This window comes from Aquarana catesbeiana, linkage group LG12, assembly GCF_042186555.1.
Source record: "Aquarana catesbeiana isolate 2022-GZ linkage group LG12, ASM4218655v1, whole genome shotgun sequence".
Classification (NCBI taxonomy): domain Eukaryota; kingdom Metazoa; phylum Chordata; class Amphibia; order Anura; family Ranidae; genus Aquarana; species Aquarana catesbeiana.
Window position 1 is genome coordinate 121,523,235 of NC_133335.1, and position 18,723 is coordinate 121,541,957.

General features: G+C 42.7%; 1 protein-coding gene across 4 annotated transcripts in view; it reads right to left on the reverse strand.

Moving 5' to 3' along the window:
• Window positions 1-18,723, reverse strand: part of PTGES3L (prostaglandin E synthase 3 like) — a 372,186-nt gene that overhangs the window by 191,873 nt on the left and 161,590 nt on the right. For all 4 annotated transcript variants that reach the window (XM_073608309.1, XM_073608307.1, XM_073608308.1 and 1 more), the window contains exons 3-4: window positions 17,630-17,696; window positions 17,425-17,523 (exon numbers count right to left, since the gene is read on the reverse strand). In XM_073608309.1, the coding sequence (XP_073464410.1) occupies window positions 17,425-17,523; window positions 17,630-17,696 (166 nt within the window). The remainder of the gene's footprint in view (window positions 1-17,424; window positions 17,524-17,629; window positions 17,697-18,723) is intronic.

Genomic DNA, 18,723 nt, shown 5'->3' on the forward strand with positions numbered 1-18,723 from the left:
ACATCTGGCCTTAAACCCTCTTCAATCTCAGGGGACGCCCCTCCTTTCTTCTTCTGGTCCCCATTATGTATCTTGGCACTTCCTTGGGAGTTTTTCCCCGCATTTCGTGTCATTGATTTTCCCCACTTTAGTCTCTTCATCTGTCACTTTTTTTTTTTTTTTTTAAATTTTTTTTTTTTTTTTTGCCACATCAGCGAGGCATTTTCTCTGGGAGTAATTTTTAATTTTTTTTTTTTTTTTAATTCAAATTTGTCCCATTCTTTCATCACATCATCGTGGCAAAAATAGATCCTTCGATAAACACATGAAAAATTATCCAAACAGTATTTATTGCTCATCTTTCCATCTAACTCCCACTTCCTATTCCCCCCTCACCCTACCCCCCTCCCCTCCGAGACCATACACAGCCTGTTTTCCCACCCCCTTTCTTCTCCACAATCCTCTCCTCTGCCTCTCATTTAGCCTCCTAGATCTCCTTTCTCCTTATTGGCTGCTCACTATCTGATCTAACCTAGGTAGTCCACATCTCAATGGCTCTTGAAGATTCCTTAAATTCCATCCAGACTCTCCATTTTGTTTCATAGGCCCCCCATTTTCATCCCTTCACTGAACCTTAAGTATTCTAGGTCCTGGATCTCATTAATTTTATTGAACCAGTCCCTCATCCCGGGTCTTTCTTTCCTTTGCCAATACTTGGGTATCAGGCTTTTGGCTGCATCGGTAAGATGTGGCAAAAGCGTTGTCAGATAGGTTTTAGTGGGCATTTCGCTCATATGGAATAGGCAGACCCAAGGATCATCCAGTAAGTCTATTCTACTAATATCTTTAATAAATTCCCTCACTTCTCTCCAGAATGACTTAATTTCCGGACAGAGCCACCGGATGTGGGCCATTGTCCCTGGTTCTTTACACCCCCTCCAACACTGTTGTGGGGTTACATTTTGAAATTTGTTCAAGCGGTCCGGGGTCAAATAGATCCTAACCAGACACTTAAAGTTTAGCTCTAACATTTTGTAGTTTACCGAAGTGGCGGAGACTCTCCTTAATATCAGAGTCACTTCTGGGCCTGTAAGCTTCCGTTCTAATTCCTTCTCCCACTTCTCCACAAAAGCCGGGGTTTCAATGGTCCCCAGCCCTATTAACATTTTGTATATCTGTCACTTTGGGCTTGCCGGTCCCGACCCATGCTACGGTTGCCTGCCTAGGGCTACTGTGCCCATTCTCCACCAAGCTTGTCTCTGCAGACATATACCGCTGAATACCCCCTAGGCTTACAGTAGGTGGGCTCCCTTTTCCTGTTTTACTTGATTTCCCCCTCATTGTGGTTGATTCTACCTTGAAAAGGTTTCTCTTGGGATTTCTCCACTGAGGTCCCTTCACTTATAATTACCAGTAGGAGGGGTTTATCCATATATGTTATCCGTGAGCCACTACACTGTTAGCAAGTCTCTAATGGGGTGTACACACGGTCAGACTTTTCGACCGGACTGGTCTGACGGACGCCGACGGACCAAATCCGGCCCACAATCTGATCGTGTGTGGGCTTCACCGGACCTTCAGCGGACTTTTCCAGTCGCAAATCTGACGGACTTTAGATTTGGAACAGGCTTCAAATCTTTACGACATAACTCTGCCGGACCCAGAAATCTGCTTGTCTGTATGCTAGTTCGACAGACAAAAACCGACACTAGGGCAGCTATTGGCTACTGGCGATCAACTTCCTTATTTTAGTCCGGTGTACATCATCATGTACGAATCCGTCGGACTTTGGTGTGATCGTGTGTAGGCAAGTCCGTTCGTTAGAAAGTCCGTTGGAAGTCCGTCGAAAGTCCGCTGGAAAGTCTGTCGGACCAGTCCGGTCAAAAAGTCTGCCTGTGTGTACACGGCATAAGAGTTACTAAGGCTTCTACGACCATCTGCAGCTGCTCGTCTTAATAAAAAATAACAAAATAACCAAATGGTATGTAAAATAACCAACCAAAAAGAGTGGCTCCCCATGAAAGCCACAAAGTTTTCCTGTGCTCATCCATGAATCCAGACGTTTCCATTAGTAATGTCTTTCTTCCTCACAGACTAGAGGAAGAAATCTTTGCAGATTTGGTTGGTGATTTTACATACCATGGTCCAGGGATAAGAATAAAATATTCCTGTTGTCCGGAGATTGGAGTCCTTTTACAACACATCATTTTATAACAGGTGAGAAAAGTAAATGCTAACAGTCATCCACCCACACAGAGCTAATTTAAAGCTGATAACAAAAATAACAGTGGCTATTGGCAATAACTTTGCCAGGAAGTAGCCATCATCAGAAAATCCCAGCATATATCAGCTAATGATGTTCATAATAACTGCCAAGGGTACCTCGCAAGCGCAGGTAATAGCAGTCATTAAAAAGCCATGAAAGTTTCCAGCAATTAGAAGCACTATCTGCAATAGGCAGAGACAGAAGCAGCAGTTTGTCAGGTAAAGCCAGATCACTCATCACGCATTTACTAGCAGTCATTTAAGAAGCCGCGGGTATTTTCCAAAAGTAAAGGCATTTAACCTCTGCAAGTAGTGACAAGAAGCAGCAGTTTGGAAAAAAAACAAGACCAGGCAGCCCAGCAGTGATTAACAAGCAGATAGTCAGGTGTCAGCAGTTTTTTTTTTTTACGCAATTCTAGGCAAACAAATCGTTCACTGTGTGATCTGTGTATCGCTTCTACATTACCGCATCCACCAATTTGGGGGGGGGGTGAAGGGGGGAGGGCAGCCGCCCGGCATCTGTGTCCTCTTTGAGTCTGTGCCTTTGTCCTGTGTCTTCAGGCCTCCTCCGCTAAGCATGGGACACCGCTCCGCCGGCTTCTACAATGGAGTATCCTCCTTAGCGCTCCGGGTGTCCACCGCTTCCCCGCTCCCCTCCATACAGCATGAATGCATGGAACTGAAGCAGGCGGGAAGCCGAAGATGTAGGGGAAAGGAGGGGGGGGGGGGAGGCGCCGTGTCGGCCCACGGGTCAAGCCACTATCCCCCACGAGATATCATGGAAGGCAGATCTAGTCTCCCCTGCTTCCAGCGGCACGCTCCTCCAGCGTTACTGAAGCTTCAGCTTGGTTGGATGGTCAGGTGGAGAACAGTATTGGGATTACGGGTTAGGGCGGACTCAATTGTAAACCAATAATTTGTTCAATATAGAAATTACTACCAACATATATTAGGGAGGGGTACAGGCCGCATAACTACCAAGGTGTATTAGAAAGGGCTTCAGGCCGCATCCAGAAGCGAGGCCAAGCCTCGCTCCGGAACGAGGCCGTGATGTAATTCCGTCAAAACCGTTACAGCGTAACCCGTCTAGTGGTTAAAACCAAGCATCGCTATGGGTATAGTCTGGCCACGTGATTGTCTTAATGCGGCCATTCATAACGTCAGTCCATCATGAACACCGCGACGTAACCATCTAGTGGTTAAAGTCATATAAACCAAGCCTCACAGTGAGCATACCCTTTTGAATAGCGATATGCGTCTCATCTGAAATAGTGAAAACCAAGCCTCACCCTGAGACTGCAAGGGGGAAAATGTAAACAAAAACCTGGACGGTAAACAATTCGTTTATGGATGATACTGAAAAAGTCCACAAGTTGGTAGTACCAAAAAGCCCTAGATATATTAATTGAATATGTTTGTATCCATTCCCATATGGGGTCAGCAATTACATGAAATGAACAAATCATTTAATGCAAGCGAAAAAAGAGGGGCAATAATTGGAATTACCCTAAACAAACTCTTTAAATGAACAAGCTAAAATTAATTTCAATATCGATATGAATATTAAATACAAAAATACATATTACTAAAAATACCATAATATTAAAAAAGGAAATTAGGAGAAAAAATAAAAAATATAAAAAAGTATATATATATATATATATATATATATATATATATATATATATATATATATATATATATATATATATATATATATATATATATATATATATATATATATATAATTGAAAAATCGTTCCTTTAGGATTGGTTAATAAAATTATTTATGTCCCACTCTATATTTATTCCTTGTGGGTGGTGGGTCTGTAATTCGTATATCCAGAAAGTTTCCAATCTGGATACTCCTCTTGTGTCAGCTCCACCCCCCACATGGGGCAATCAATCTATCATCAAGAATTGGGTACCAGTTAGATTTCGATCGTGGTATTGCCTGTAATGCCGAGGTACTGTACTGTTTAATACTCCTTTTATGGTTCGACCGACATATTTAAACAGAAGAAACAGACAGCGCAAAACCTAATTACTAAAACTCAGCAGCTGGACACTGTAGGTCAATATACAAAACCTAAAAAAACATACACAAAATATAGCAGTGCAGCGCTCAATACAGGTCAAATGTATATACATAAACTGTACATATTAAAACGTACATAAATAAAACGTATGAGGCAAAGTCCCAAAAGGTATATCTTAGTCCAAGGAGATCAAAAGCTGCCCACTTGCAGAAGGGGAATCCCTCAATTGGCAAGGAAAGGGTGCAGTGATAGGATAAGATTGTATTCGTTGTATCACCAATGTGAACCTCCACCAAGAGTCTAGGCTGCTCACCTTATTGAGTGGACCTTCTGCGTTAACAGCAAGGTCACTCATGCATTCCCTTCCACAGGGTAGATTATGGAGATAGGGGTCCACAGGCAGTATCCCAAATTCAGTCTCTTCGGTTGGTATATATCTAGCAGCCACTGTTCCAACTCCACCTTCCTCCTCTCTCGACCAACATATTGCATGCCACACGGACATGTCAGTAAATAAACATTGATGGTCGAACAAGTGCAGAATTGTTTAATTTGGTAAACTCGGTTGGTCACAGTTGATCTAAATTCTTTATTGGCTCTTCTGCCACATGTATTGTATTGGCAAACTAGACACCTCTTACACGGATGGAAACCAGTCCAATTATGAAAAAATGACAGTCTAACTGGGGGATTGACAACGGTTGGTGCCAACTTGCTCTTAAGCGATGGTAAATCACTTTAGGTCTCTCGTAAAACTGGAGCAAGAACTTTATCATTCCTCAGGATGCCCCAACGTTGTTCAAAAATGTGTTTGATTTGTTTGTGTTGTGTCGAATGTTGTAAGAAATGACCACTTAAAGTTATCATCTCTTTCTCGCTGGGGTTTATCCACCAGCAAGATGGGAGTGGGAGTGGTTCCTTTTTAATACTATGGTATTTTTAGTAATATGAATTTTTGCATTTAATATTCATATAGATATTGAAATTAATTTTAGCTTATTCAATTAAAGAGTTTATGTTTAGGGTAATTCCAATTATTGCCCCTCTTTTTTTCGCTTGCATTAAATGATTTGCTCATTTCATGTAACTGATGACCCCATATGGGAATGGATACAAACATATTCAATTAAAATATCTAGGGCTTTTTGGTACTACCAACTTGTGGACTTTTTCGGTATCATCCGTAAACGGATTGTTTACCTTCCAGTTTTTTGTTCACATTTTCCCCCCTTGCAGTCTCAGGGTGAGGCTTGGTTTTCACTATTTCAGATGAGACGCATATCGCTATTCAAAAGGGTATGCTCACTGTGAGGCTTGGTTTATACTCCTTTAACCACTAGATGGTTACGTTGCGGTGTTCGTGACAGACTGACGTCATGAATGGCCGCGTTAAGACAATCACGTGGCCAGAGGCTTGGTTTTAACCACTAGATGGTTTCGCTGTAACGGTTTGGACGGAATGACATCACGGCCCGTTCCGGAGAGAGGCTTGGCCTCACTTCTGGATGCGGCCTGAAGCCCTTTCTAATACACCTTGGTAGTTATGCGGCCTGTACCCCTCCCTAATATATGTTGGTAGTAATTTCTATATTGACATTAGAGAGGTTATTTAGAAAGATATGGGATATTCCATTTTTTGCCGGCACTGTTTACTTCTGGAATCATGGAATTTCCACACGGGGTCATTAGAACTTTATAAGCGGTGGGGTTAGTGGGGTCCGCACACCAGATGACGACTTATTAGTTGAAACGCGTCGGGTGGACCCATTCACACATACCGCTCATGTACCTGTATTTATTATGAAGCCTTTGATGATCTTTCAACATGTGAGTTTACATTTTTTATTTAAATACATTTTATTTCTAAACGGTATCACACTATGCAAGTTTTTCTCAATTTATCCCGCATGGTTTGTGGACACCGAGCCTCTGGCTATTATTAAGAACATTACCTTCCCAATTGATGTCTGAGAACGTTTGTGTCAAGTTATCGAACTGATCCAGGACCAGCTGTGTCTGTCGAGCCTGTTGCATCCAATCGAGCTAGCTGACCTATAAGCCTTTGTGACTTGGGTGGTATAAGCCTCTCCAACTCATCAAAATCTGGTAAGCCTCCCTTTGTTCATCGGTGGTGGCATCTTTATTATTTCAGTCCTTTTGGAGTGTCACCCTTTGACTGACTTTTTATTCAAGTTTTTTGGATCATTCTTTCAATTCTTGGACTTTGATTCTTGGCACTTTAAGCACTTTCATTAACCAAAATATATTTTTATTGGTTAAATTTTGGGCTTTGGTTTTCTCACTATAAGCACTTTAATGATTGCGTACCAGTTATGTCACTATATGCACTTTACTCACCTATTACCAGTTATGTTATCCTTAGATTAGGATATAAGCACTTTATTCACTCATTACCAGTTATCCTTGCATTAGGATAGAGATTTATGTACCCATTTGCACATTGTGTTGTTCACTTAGCACATTTTATTGTGGAGTTTAGCACTACAATAACGATATTAATTTTATTGATTGCATTACCATGTCATCAGTTTGTTTACCTTCAATGGTTACACATTTTTCTTAGATGGTTTAATAGCGCTACACATTTTACACCTACACATATCAGTGGAGTGTGTCTCTATAGGGAGTACTCAAGTTAAAGTGCACCAAACATCACTTTCCATTAATCAAAGTACATCCACGTACACATTTCCACATCTTTATTACATTTTGGTAATAAGCAGATAGAGCAGAGGAGGAAAGTGAGGGTGAGGCACAATCCCAACGAGGCATCCATCGTGGAAGAGTAGAGAGCAGCTACCCTATTCCATCACATTGTGGAGCGGTTATCTCCCAGCCCACTTGCCACAGCTCAGCTGTCTGGGGCTTTTTTAGCACATGTGCAGCCGATCACACTGTTGCAATTTTCAAACTTTGTCTCAAGCACATCAAGTGGGGCAAAAACACCAGCCATTTGGGTACCACATGCTTGACAAGGCATTTAACCTCCCACCACTCAGCCCGTTGGCAAGAGCGCCTGAAAGCCACACAAAAAGGGGTGCAAACCTGTTCATCCTCCTTACTCACCTCAGTCTACCCCTGCTATACCTCATGACCTGTCAGCAGTCTCCACTAACAGGGATGATGGTATAGCGCAGGGTGTCCCAGGTCCTTGCAGCACATCTGCCAGTAGCACACCACCAGCTCTAGACTATAGCTGGCAAATTTCTCTACCCCATCTGCTGCAGCAAAAAATAAATAGTCACTGCCACCCACATGTCCAGCATCTAAATGTAAGCTTGTCAAAGCTGCTGGCTCTACAACTTCTGCCTTTCCATCTGGTGGATTCTGCCCCCTCCCATGAATTTGCAGAATGTGCTGAAACACAATGGCAGGTTCCCAGTCACTATTTGTCTTCATGTAAAGCCATTCCAGCTCTATAACATCACGTGGAAGTCAATGTTGTGACATTGTTGGGCAAGGCAGTCAGCCGCAAAGTCCATGTTACTGCTGACGCGTTGTCCAGCATGCATGGTCAGGGACAATATATTGTGTTAGCAGCAAACTGGGTAATGCTGCTTGCAACTCAGGATGCAGGAGAGGGCTCAGTCCTTCAGCTTGTTGTACCCCCATGTCTCCATACAGCTAGTGGTGATGATGTGAGATTTGTCAACTCTACCCCCTCCTCCTCCACTGCTGAATTTTCCTATGAACCACAAGCACCCTAAGCGTTCAAGGGGCTATTCAATGAGTCAGCTAAGCCACCCGGTGACGCCGCCCCCTCTGACGCATGGGGACTCCCCTATGGCTTCCCCCGTGGTGTCAGAGGGGGCTGGTCACCTGTTTACGTAACCCTCTGACACCACGGGGGAAGCCATAGGTAAGTCCCCGTGAGGCCACCCAGTGACCCCACCCTCAGTTATATAAGAGCTGTCACAAGAACAGAAGCGTCACACAGCGAGAACCCCCCATTGAGGCGGATCATCCGGAGGACGAAGCGGGGAAGAAGAAGCCGAAGGAGAAGATTGGAGGAAGAAGCGGGGGAAGAACAAGAGAACAAGATAGAGAAAGAAAAAGAAAACGGAAGGAAAACCAGAAGAAGACGGGAAAGAAAAAGACATTAATAAAAAGAATTGTTAAAAACCGGCTATTTTTTTTTTTTTTTAACATTTTTGACAATTTTTTTGTGAAATGGTAGGGATACTTGTACCCCATTACCAATTCACACGGGGGGTAGGATCTGGGGGTCCCCTTGTTAAAGGGGGCTTCCAGATTCTGATAAGCCCCCCGCCCGCAGACCCCCACAACCACCGGACAAGGGTTGTGGGGATGAGGCCCTTGTTCCCATCAACATGGGGACATCCTCCCTATGTTGAGGGCATGTGGCCTGGTATGGTTCAGGAGGGGGGGCACTCTCGCCCCCCTCCTCTTTTACTGCGGCCTGCCAGGTTGCATACTCGGATAAGGGTCTGGTATGGATTTTTGAGGGGGACCCCCACGCCATTTTTTTAAAAAAATTTGGCGTGGGGTTCCCCTTAATATCCATACCAGACCTGAAGGGCCTGGTATGGAATTTTGGGGGACCCCCATGCATTTTTTTTTTAAATTTTGGTTTGAGGTTCCCCTTAATATTCATACCAGACCCAAAGGGCCTGGTAATGGACTGTGGGGGAATCCCATGCCATTTTTTTAAATTACTTTTATGTGTATTGTCGGGACCAACAATTCATTATAGCCGCAAGTACTTTTAAATGACTTTTCCTTTCGAAATGTCATTTTGCTCTCGGACTGTTATAAACACGGGAAACATGCGCCACTTTACAGGCATACTATAGACACCCCCCAGGTACGAGATTTAAAGGGATATTTCACTTTTATTGTTTCACTTTAAGCATTATTAAAATCACTGCTCCCGAAAAAACGGCCGTTTTTAAAACTTTTTTTTGCATTGATACATGTCACCTGGGGCAGGACCCAGGTCCCCAAACACTTTTTATGACAATAACTTGCATATAAGCCTTTAAAATTAGCACTTTTGATTATTCATGTTCGTGTCCCATAGACTTTAACGTTGTTCGAACAAATTTTTTGCCTGTTCACATGTTCTGCAACGAACCGAATCGGGGGGTGTTCGGGCTCATCCCTACTTGGAAGTAGTAGATGGCTGGGAGGAGGCAGTTACAGATACTACAGTTCCTTAAAAAAGTATTCATACCCCTTGAAATTTTACAACCAAAAACATAAATGTATATTATTGGGATTTTATGTGATAGACCAATACAAAGTGGCACATAATTGTGAAGTGGAAAGAAGACGATAAATGTTTTTTAATTTTCTTTACAAATATCTGAAAAGCGTGGTGTGCATTTGTTTTCAGTCCCCTTTACGGATACCTATAACTAAATTCTAGTGGAACTAAATGCCTTCAGAAGTCACCTAATTAGTAAATAGAGTCCACCTGTGTGTAATTTAATCTCACTACAAATACAGCTGTTCTGTGAAGCTGTTGGAGAACCTAAGTGAACAAACAGTATCATGAAGGTCAAAAGGAACACACCAGACAGGTCAGGGATAAAGTTGGAGAAGTTTAAAGCAGGGTTAGGTTATAAAGAAATATCTCAAGCTTTGAACATCTCATGGAGCACTGTTCAATCCATCATACGAAAATGGACTGCAAACCTACCAAGACATGGTCGTTCACCTAAACTGACAGGCAGGGCAAGGAGAGCATTAATCAAAAAAGCAGCCAAGCGGCCCATGGTAACGCTGGAGGAGCTGCAGAGATCCACAGCTCAGGTGGAAGAATCGGTCCACAGGACAACGATTAGTCGTGCACTCCAAAAATCTGGCCTTTTTGGAAGAGTGGCAAGAAGAAAGTCATTGTTGAAAGAAATCCATAAGAAGACCCGTTTGCAGTTTGCGAGAAGCTATGTGGGGGACACAGCAAACATGTGGAAGAAGGTGCTCTGGTCAGATGGGACCAAAATTGAACTTTTTGGCCTAAAAGCAAAACGCAATATGTGATGGAAAACAAACACTGCACATCACCCTGAACACACCATCCTCACCGTGAAACATGGTGGTGGAAGTATCATGTTGTGGGGATGTTTTTCTTCAGCAGGGACAGGGAAGCTTGTCAGAGTTGATGGGAAGATGGATGGAGCCAAACACAGGGCAATCTTAGAAGAAAACCTGTTAGAGTCTGAAAAAGACTTGAGACTGGGGCAGAGGTTCACCTTCCAGCAGGACAACGAGGCTAAACATACAGCCAGAGCTACAATGGAATGGATTAGATCAAAGCATATTCATGTGTTAGAATAACCCAGTCAAAGTCCAGACCTTAATCCAATTGAGAATCTGTAGCAAGACTTGAAAATTGCTGTTCAGAGATGCTCTCCATCCAATCTGACAGAGCTTGAGCTATTTTGCAAAGAATAATGGGCAAAAATGTCACTCTCCCAGATGTGCAAAGCTAATAGAGACATACTCAAAAGGACTTGCAGCTGTAATTGCAGCGAAAGGTGGTTCTACAAAGTATTGACTCAGGGGGCTGAATGTACGCCACACTTTTCACATATTTGTAAAAAAATTGAAAACCATTTATCATTTTGCTTCTACTTCACACTTATGTGCCTCTTTGTGTTGGTCTATCACATAAAATACATTTAGGTTTTTGGTTGTAACATGAAAAAATGTGGAAAATTTTAAGGAGTATGAATACTTTTTCAAGGCACTGTATAATCCTCAGTGACCGCAAGGAGCCTGCTTCTAACCTAATACGTGTTGTAAAGGAGAAGGATCACTATTGGTTGGCAACCCTCCTTGACCATAGTTACAAGGGGAAAGTCTCAGAACTCATCCCGTCCCCACAGAGTGCAGAAGATGAAATCTCTTGAGGACACCTTGAAGAGGAGTTTATCTAACGCTTTTCCAGATTCTGGTAGGTTACAGTGTCATGGAAAATGTAGTTTTGAGGCTTCTGCTGGTCAAGAGAGGAGCGGTGGAGAAAGCGGCCCCCTAAGTGATGCATTTCACAATTTTTTTAGTCTTCGCCACCCAGGGATGTCATCATCCACATCTCATCAGCAGCGTCTGCATCACATGGTGGACAATTATCTAGTGGTGAAATCAGATGGAGAGCTTTCTAGTCGACGATCCACTGGCTTACTGGGTCACGAGAATAGACCACTGGCCAGAACTTACCCAGTATGCTATTGAGCTGCCCTGCATCCAGCGTGCTTTCCGAACGGGCATTCAGTGATGCCCGAGGTTTTGTTACTGATCATAGAACGTATCTGTCCACAGACTCCATGGACCGTCTGAAATCAAAATGAATCAGTCCTGGATTACCAGCAGCTATGAAGCCCCTGTCGCTGATTAAGTGTTTTTGGGATGTGGAATCTCTGCAAGACATCCACGCTGCCTAGCATTGTGGGTGTTGATTTCATCTGGAAGAATGTTTTTGTAGGTGTGTAGGTTTCATGGGCACAATTAACACCCAAAGACCAATTTTTTCACACCTGACTGCCTGAGGTGCATATCATTTAAATTTTTGACAGCAAGGTCAATTCTTGCTTTCATCTAGAGTACCTCTTATAGGGTTACTGTGAGAAGGCGCTACCGCCATCCAAAGACCAATTTTTTCACACCTGTTACTTCTATCCAAAGTCTGTGGAAGAGACACCAGAATTTATGCAAAAAATCTCTAATCTTGCTCCAAGTGCACTACATTGTGGCCTCATCATACAGACTGGCTCCCCAAGCCATTGCTTACAAAATAAAGAAAGCTTGCATTTATAAGCATCAATAAATCACTGCCCATTTAAAAATAACGTTTTTTACAAACATTTTTTATTGATGCATGTCCCCCAGGACAGTACCCGGACTGCATATATCCCTTCAAAATGGACAGTTCAGGTCCGATAGACTTCAGTAGGGTTCGTTATTGGTTTTCTACCTCACTATAAAAATCTATTCATCCATGAGGAACTGTGGGTAAAAAGATTTTAAAACTTTCCATGACAATTCCCTAACATGATAATTAGGAATTTTAAAAAAATATATTATTTCTGGTGGCTAAACCTATGTTGGGATTGCAAACACTGAGTAAAGTTTTGTGAGCACAGGGTCAAGACCTGAAACTAGCTGAGACCTTTCCTTACTTCTTTGGAAAAACTAAAGCTTAGTACACTCTAAACGAAAAAAAACAAAAAACAAAACAAAACAAAAAAAAAAACACTATAGAGTTCGGGAGGAGCTGCTGTACTAACTAGCCAATGTTAGTACAGCGATCCCCCCCACTGAGCTACAGGGAGGCTGCTCCCCCAGAACACACCGGACAGCACTCTCAGACATTGAGAGCGCTGTTCAGGTGCTGAACGGCAGACCTTTTTCGGTCATGCTCCATCCATTGGAGCAGCTGCCGTACACACGGACCAAATGTCAGCCAGTCTCTATTGAACCGGGCGATGCCACCCGACATTTGGCCCTAATGTATGGCCCTTAATGCATTTCTAGGTCTCTATTATCAAGTTTCTCCAGAAAGCTTATTGTCACAGATTGGTTGTCCAAGATGGTTGTCCAAGATGGCATCATTCTTGAGTAAGGTAGTAACCCTTTTGACATTTGAAACTGTATGCCTCTTTAGAGCTGTTAAAGCGGAAGTGAACCCATCCATAAAAACAGTTTCATTTCCGGCAACCAAACTGTCAAGCCATCAAATGGCTGGTGTCTAACTGTTCACATGTGCAGCATCATGGCAGCTGTAGATTAAAGATGGCAGCTTCTTTGGCTGAAAACGATAGGGGGGTTACTTTACATTTTAAGAGTACATGGTTTACCCAGTCACATTGTCTGATAGGAGAGTCTACTACTCTTTGGAGTTCTTGAAAGCCTTCAAAGCACTGATATATTTTAATATTACAAGAGTATCTCCTTGTCCATGCCAGTAAGTATCACTTTCATGCCAGTATACACACCAGGGATGACAACCCCAAGAGCTTGGGTTCCTGTACACCTCCAAAAGTATAACATTTGAGAGATGATTAAGGCTTTGGCTGAAACACATGCTGGGTTTGTTTGGATGTCCCAGATCACTTAAGCATTGTGAAGGATTTTTGTTGGCTCCAGCTCTCTCTACACTTTACAATTACAATTTACAATTTAAAATATTGACCTTTGAATCCACATATCAGCAAACAAGCAGGTGGAGCTTACAAATCATACTTAAGAGCATTTGTTATGGTGTTTTTTTTATTTATTTTTTTAAGACTACCGTTTCTTGTTGTTCCACGTGGTTGAACTAAAGAACTGTGTCTGCTGTCCAAGACTAATTCACCATTAGTGATGGGTCCGATGTTCAAGTGGAACGCAAGTTCCGCTTGAACATCGGGTGTTTTTCTTAGAACAAACAAACATATGGGACGTTCGCCCGCCGACGAAGTCCCATAATACACTACGAGATTACATGGCGGTCATGTATAGTGTGTATTAATGGAGAGAGATTAGGCAGGGTAGTTGATTGTACGTGCAGTCAGTGTATTGTATATAACACAGTGCAGTGCAGAGTATATGGTATATAACACAGTGCAGAGTATATAATGCAGTGCAGTGCAAAGTGCACTATATACTCTGCACTGCATTATATTATATACTCTGCACTATATAGTGTAGTGCAGAATATATAACACAGTGCAGAGTATATAATACAATCCAGTGCAGAGTATATAATGCAGAGTATATAATGCAGTGTAGTGCAGGGTATACAATACAGTGCAGAGCATATAATACAGTGTATTGAAGTGGTTAAGGGGAACCCCCATGACAGAATTAAGGAAAAAAAGGCATCCTCCCCCCCAAAAAAAATTCATACTAGGCCCTTTGGATCTTCAAGGGGAACTACACATCAAAATGTAAAAAATAAAAATAAATAAATAGATAAATAAAAATGCTGTGGGGTCCCCCCAAAATCAATACCAGACCCTTATCTGAGCATGCAGCCTGGCAGGCCAGGAAAGAATGGGGGGGGGGGGAAGGGAGCACCCTCCCCTCCTGAACCATACCAGGCTGCTTGCCCTCAACATGGGGAGGATGTCCCCCAGGCACCTTGTTTCCTTGATGGGGACGAGGACCTTTTCCCGACAACACTGAGCTGGGGTTGTCGGGGTCTGTGGGAAGGGGGCTTAGGGGAATCTAAAAGCCTCCTTTAACAAGGGGGCACCCAAATTCCGCTCCCCTTTTGTGAATGAGTATCGGATACATTATACCCCTACCCATTCACCAAAAAAGTGTCAAAGTATGAAAAACAGGAAACAGGTTTTTGACAAGTCCTTTATTAAAAAAAAAAAAAAAAAAAAAAGTGTCCCTCGATGTAATCCACCGCCAATTACATCACCCGCCAAACCCACCGTCAGTCTCCCTCCTCTCTGCTTTGACAGCTCTTATATAGGAAAGGGGCGGAGCCACCAGCTATGTCACCCAGTTGCACCCTACCCTTTTGACGTCATTTAACGTCAGAAGTGGGCGGTGCCACTGGGTGACATAATCGGGTGGCCCCGTCCCACATAAGAGCTGTCAAAGCAGAGAGGAGGCAGATGGCTGGTGGCCTTCCCAGAAGGTGGATAGTTTTGTTTTTTTTCCCCTTCTATTTTTCGGGTCTGGTGGGCGTAATTGGCGGTGGATTATATCGAGGGACACTTTATTTTTTAATAAAAGACTTGTCAAAAAACAGTTTCCTGTTTTTCATACTTTGAAACTTTTTTGGTGAACGGGTAGGGGTATGACGTACCCGATACCCATTCACATGGGGGGGGGGGGGTCGGGATCTGGGGGCCCCCTTGTTAAGACTTTGATAAGTCTCCCACCCACAGACCCAGACAACCACAGCCCAGGGTTATCAGGAAGAGGTCCTTGTCCCCATAATGGGGACAACGTACTTCAGGATGGGGGGCACAGAGCCCCCCTGCCCCAAAAGCACCCACCCCCCCATGTTGAGGGCATGTAGGCTGGTATGGTTTAGGGGGGGGGGGCGCTTGCTCACCCCCACCCTTTTCCTGACCTGCCAGGCTGCATGCTCGGATAAGGCCATTTTTTTTTTTTTTTAAATGTTGGCATGGTGTTCCCCTTAAAACTAATACCAGACCCGAAGGGCCCGGTAGGGACCCCCACCCTGTTTTCTTTTTCATTTTTTTTAAATCGGTATTGCCGGGAGCCAGCTGTACATTACAGCCATGAGCAAGTTTAAATTATTTTTTTTTCCTCTAGAAATATAATTGCTGCAGCATGTTTTATACATTGTACACATGCGCCACTTTACAGGCAGACTAAAGGGACCCCTCCAAGAACGATATTTAAAAGGAATATTTCATTTTTATTGTTTCACTTTAAGCATTATTAAAATCATTGCTCCTTTAAAAACAACAGTTGCATACATGTCCCCTAGGGCAGTACCAGGGTCCCCATACACCTTTTACGGCAATAACTTGCATGTAAGCCTTTAAAATGAGGACTTTTGATTTTTCATTATCATGACCCATAGACTAATAGAGGTTGGATATTCGCGAAAACTTTTTTGCCTGTTGAGATGTTCTGGTGCAAACTGAACCGGGGGGAGGGGGGGGGAAATCAGACCATCCCTATTCACCATCTACAGCAAGCTACTCCAGAAAACCACTTCCAAGTCAGTGCAACCAAATAAGGAGGGGGTCTGTTAAGGATTTTTAGGGAGTTTAAGGTGGACGTTGTTGACCACATATGGCCATATGTGGTGAATGAACTCACCTAGGTTACCTTTGGGCTTGTTTACAATTTCCATCCTAGCAACCAGTGATGCTTGCAGCTCACACAGCCTCATTGGTTGCCAGGACACAGGCAGCCAAGGCTACGCAACATCATTGATTGTTAGAACTCAGGCAGCCACCTGCACCATAACAACTAAAGATTGGATGGGTATCCCTATGTTGTCATTTAGTGGCAGTAGTGATACTGTCAGTAAATTAATGACTATTGGCTGAAAAAGCTGGAGGTCCAGGTGGGCGTTCTGGCCAAAATCTTACCATTTAATTTGCACATTAAGTGAACAGGTTGGGTTTAAGTCGAACTCAAGGTCAATCCAAACCTGAAGCTCACCAACTAATTATTTCAACAGTCTCTCGACCTTGTTGCAGCTAAAATTTAAAATATAAAGTTTAGCTACATTTTCCACTTTGTCTAGCTTTCAGCATGTCACAAGGAGATTTTTCCGTGCTTTTAAGAGTCAGTAATCAAGAAAATGTCCACATGGTTACCAACAGTTAATCAGGCTAAATGTATTCTTTATAGTAGAAATTTGCAGGTTAATATCAATTGCCTATTTAGACCAACAAAACAAAAATTTTCTAAACATTACTATTGCCTGTGCTTTGTTCAAAATCACTGTGAGCATGTTTCACGGGAATTAATATGCAGGTCCATTGTGGATGTAATGTATAGACAGCGTAAACAAACGTTCATACACCCTCAAAGTCGTAATGACGAAATGCCTTTATCCTGGAGTGATTATCCTGAGCCTGTTTTTTGCCAATCAATAAAATGAGAGGCAAATGGAGCTCTTTTTCTGTTTATAGCGCAAAATATTAAAAAACCACAGAGGTGATCAAATATCGCCAAAAGAAAGCTCCATTTGTGGGGAAAAAAAAAAAAAGGTACAAAGTCGCACGACCGAGCAATTGTCTGAAGTGGGTAAATCCTTACGGCACTGAAGTGGTTAAGATGCATATCTTACTTAAGACATTTTATTTGAACTTTTTGGAACTTTGACTATTCACTGCAAGGGTGGATTGCTAGTGTCACTTTATCACTGAATACTGTGTGTTGAAAGTACTGCCTGGAGGAAATTTATTTTCTTAAATTGATGACAACATTTTAGATAAAGTGCTTTTGGCACAAATACTTTAGCACAATGTATGTCCAGTGTTAACAACATATAGTGAATTTACATAATGTACACTGATGAAATGCGTTTAAGTATTTTGCTTGGTAAAGCAGGTGTAAGGGGAGAAATGTTTGAAAATGTTTTTGAAAGATTTTTTGCCTGCAAGGAACAGGTCCATTTTGCTAATAAGAAGAGGTCAAGGCATGCAGCCCCTATTTTTACACACATCACCTTGTTATTGTCCCTGGTCAGCCTTGGCCAAGCCACTTTTTCCTTCCACTTCCTCAGGAAGCAAGTAATTGATCGATCTGATTGTTTCTCCCTAGAATCCTGGGGAGAGAGGGTTCATTGAAAAATATTGATTAATCATGAGTACATAAAAGTTTACAAGCTCATATCCGTAAATCGCTAAAAGAAATAATCGGTGGTTACTTACCTTTGGTTGTATTTTGTCGAATAACTCAATTTCATTGTACATTTGAACATTATCTTCATTTAAACAGCTATGAAGCAAAAGAACAATCATTACCATCACATGCGTATCAGCACTGAAGCACTCTACAGCTTATGCTACAGTGAAGCTATAACATTAGTGGCGCTAATACATCAAAACAAAAACTAGAGAGATTGTATGTCAATTCTAATGCATAGGTCATAAGTCCATTGTCATGAACCTTGGAATACTGGATTGTCATGAAGCTTGGAATACTGAAGTATTTCTCCTTTGATTCTATTACACAGTGGAGGGTCTTCTGCCCTGTCTTAAGGCTAACCCCTCCAGACGGCTCCATGGTCTGAAAGGAAGGCATTGTTCTGTGTTTGACCATTTGTTTATGTACTTTAATTACCCCCTGGGGCTCCTCTGTGTCATTACACATATCAGTCCTCCTATTCAAGCTAATCTCGACCAATCTCTGCTGACCCTGTTTCAAGTCCTCATTTGCATGGACAAGAGGACCTGAGTGAAGACTAGAGCGTACTTTACAATTGACCAATAGGAAAGTGGTTGTTGGGGGCGGGGTCTTCAAACTGCTGTGTATAAAAGTCTCTTGTGTGTATCAATAAAGGTGATATTCCTATTTGAACTTACATACAGCCTGCCTGGTGTTTGTTCTGAGCTATCACAACTGGATTTGAATGGCACATAGCTGTAGTTCGATTCCCGGAGCATCGGATGACCGAACCATCAGACGTTGCAATCTGATTCAATAGCCACAAAGGAGTGTCGGGAGAGTAACCGAGCGAGCAGGGGCTCGTTACATTGGTTGGCAGCGGTGGGATTTACTCTCCAGTTACTGGGACACTCCAAACCACCACAGCGAATGACCAGCTATGCAGCCTGCAGGAGAGCCACGCTGAAAGATTTAGCCATAGAGGGACTGGTAGGATTGTGCTTCCTTGCTGTGAACACATCCAAACCATCACCTGGATCCAAGGTCCGGAGAGCAGGAGAGGAGAGGTACAGATACGTCGTCGTGGAAGAGGAATTCAGAAGGAGGTTGCGAGAGATGCAGATACAGCACAGAGGAC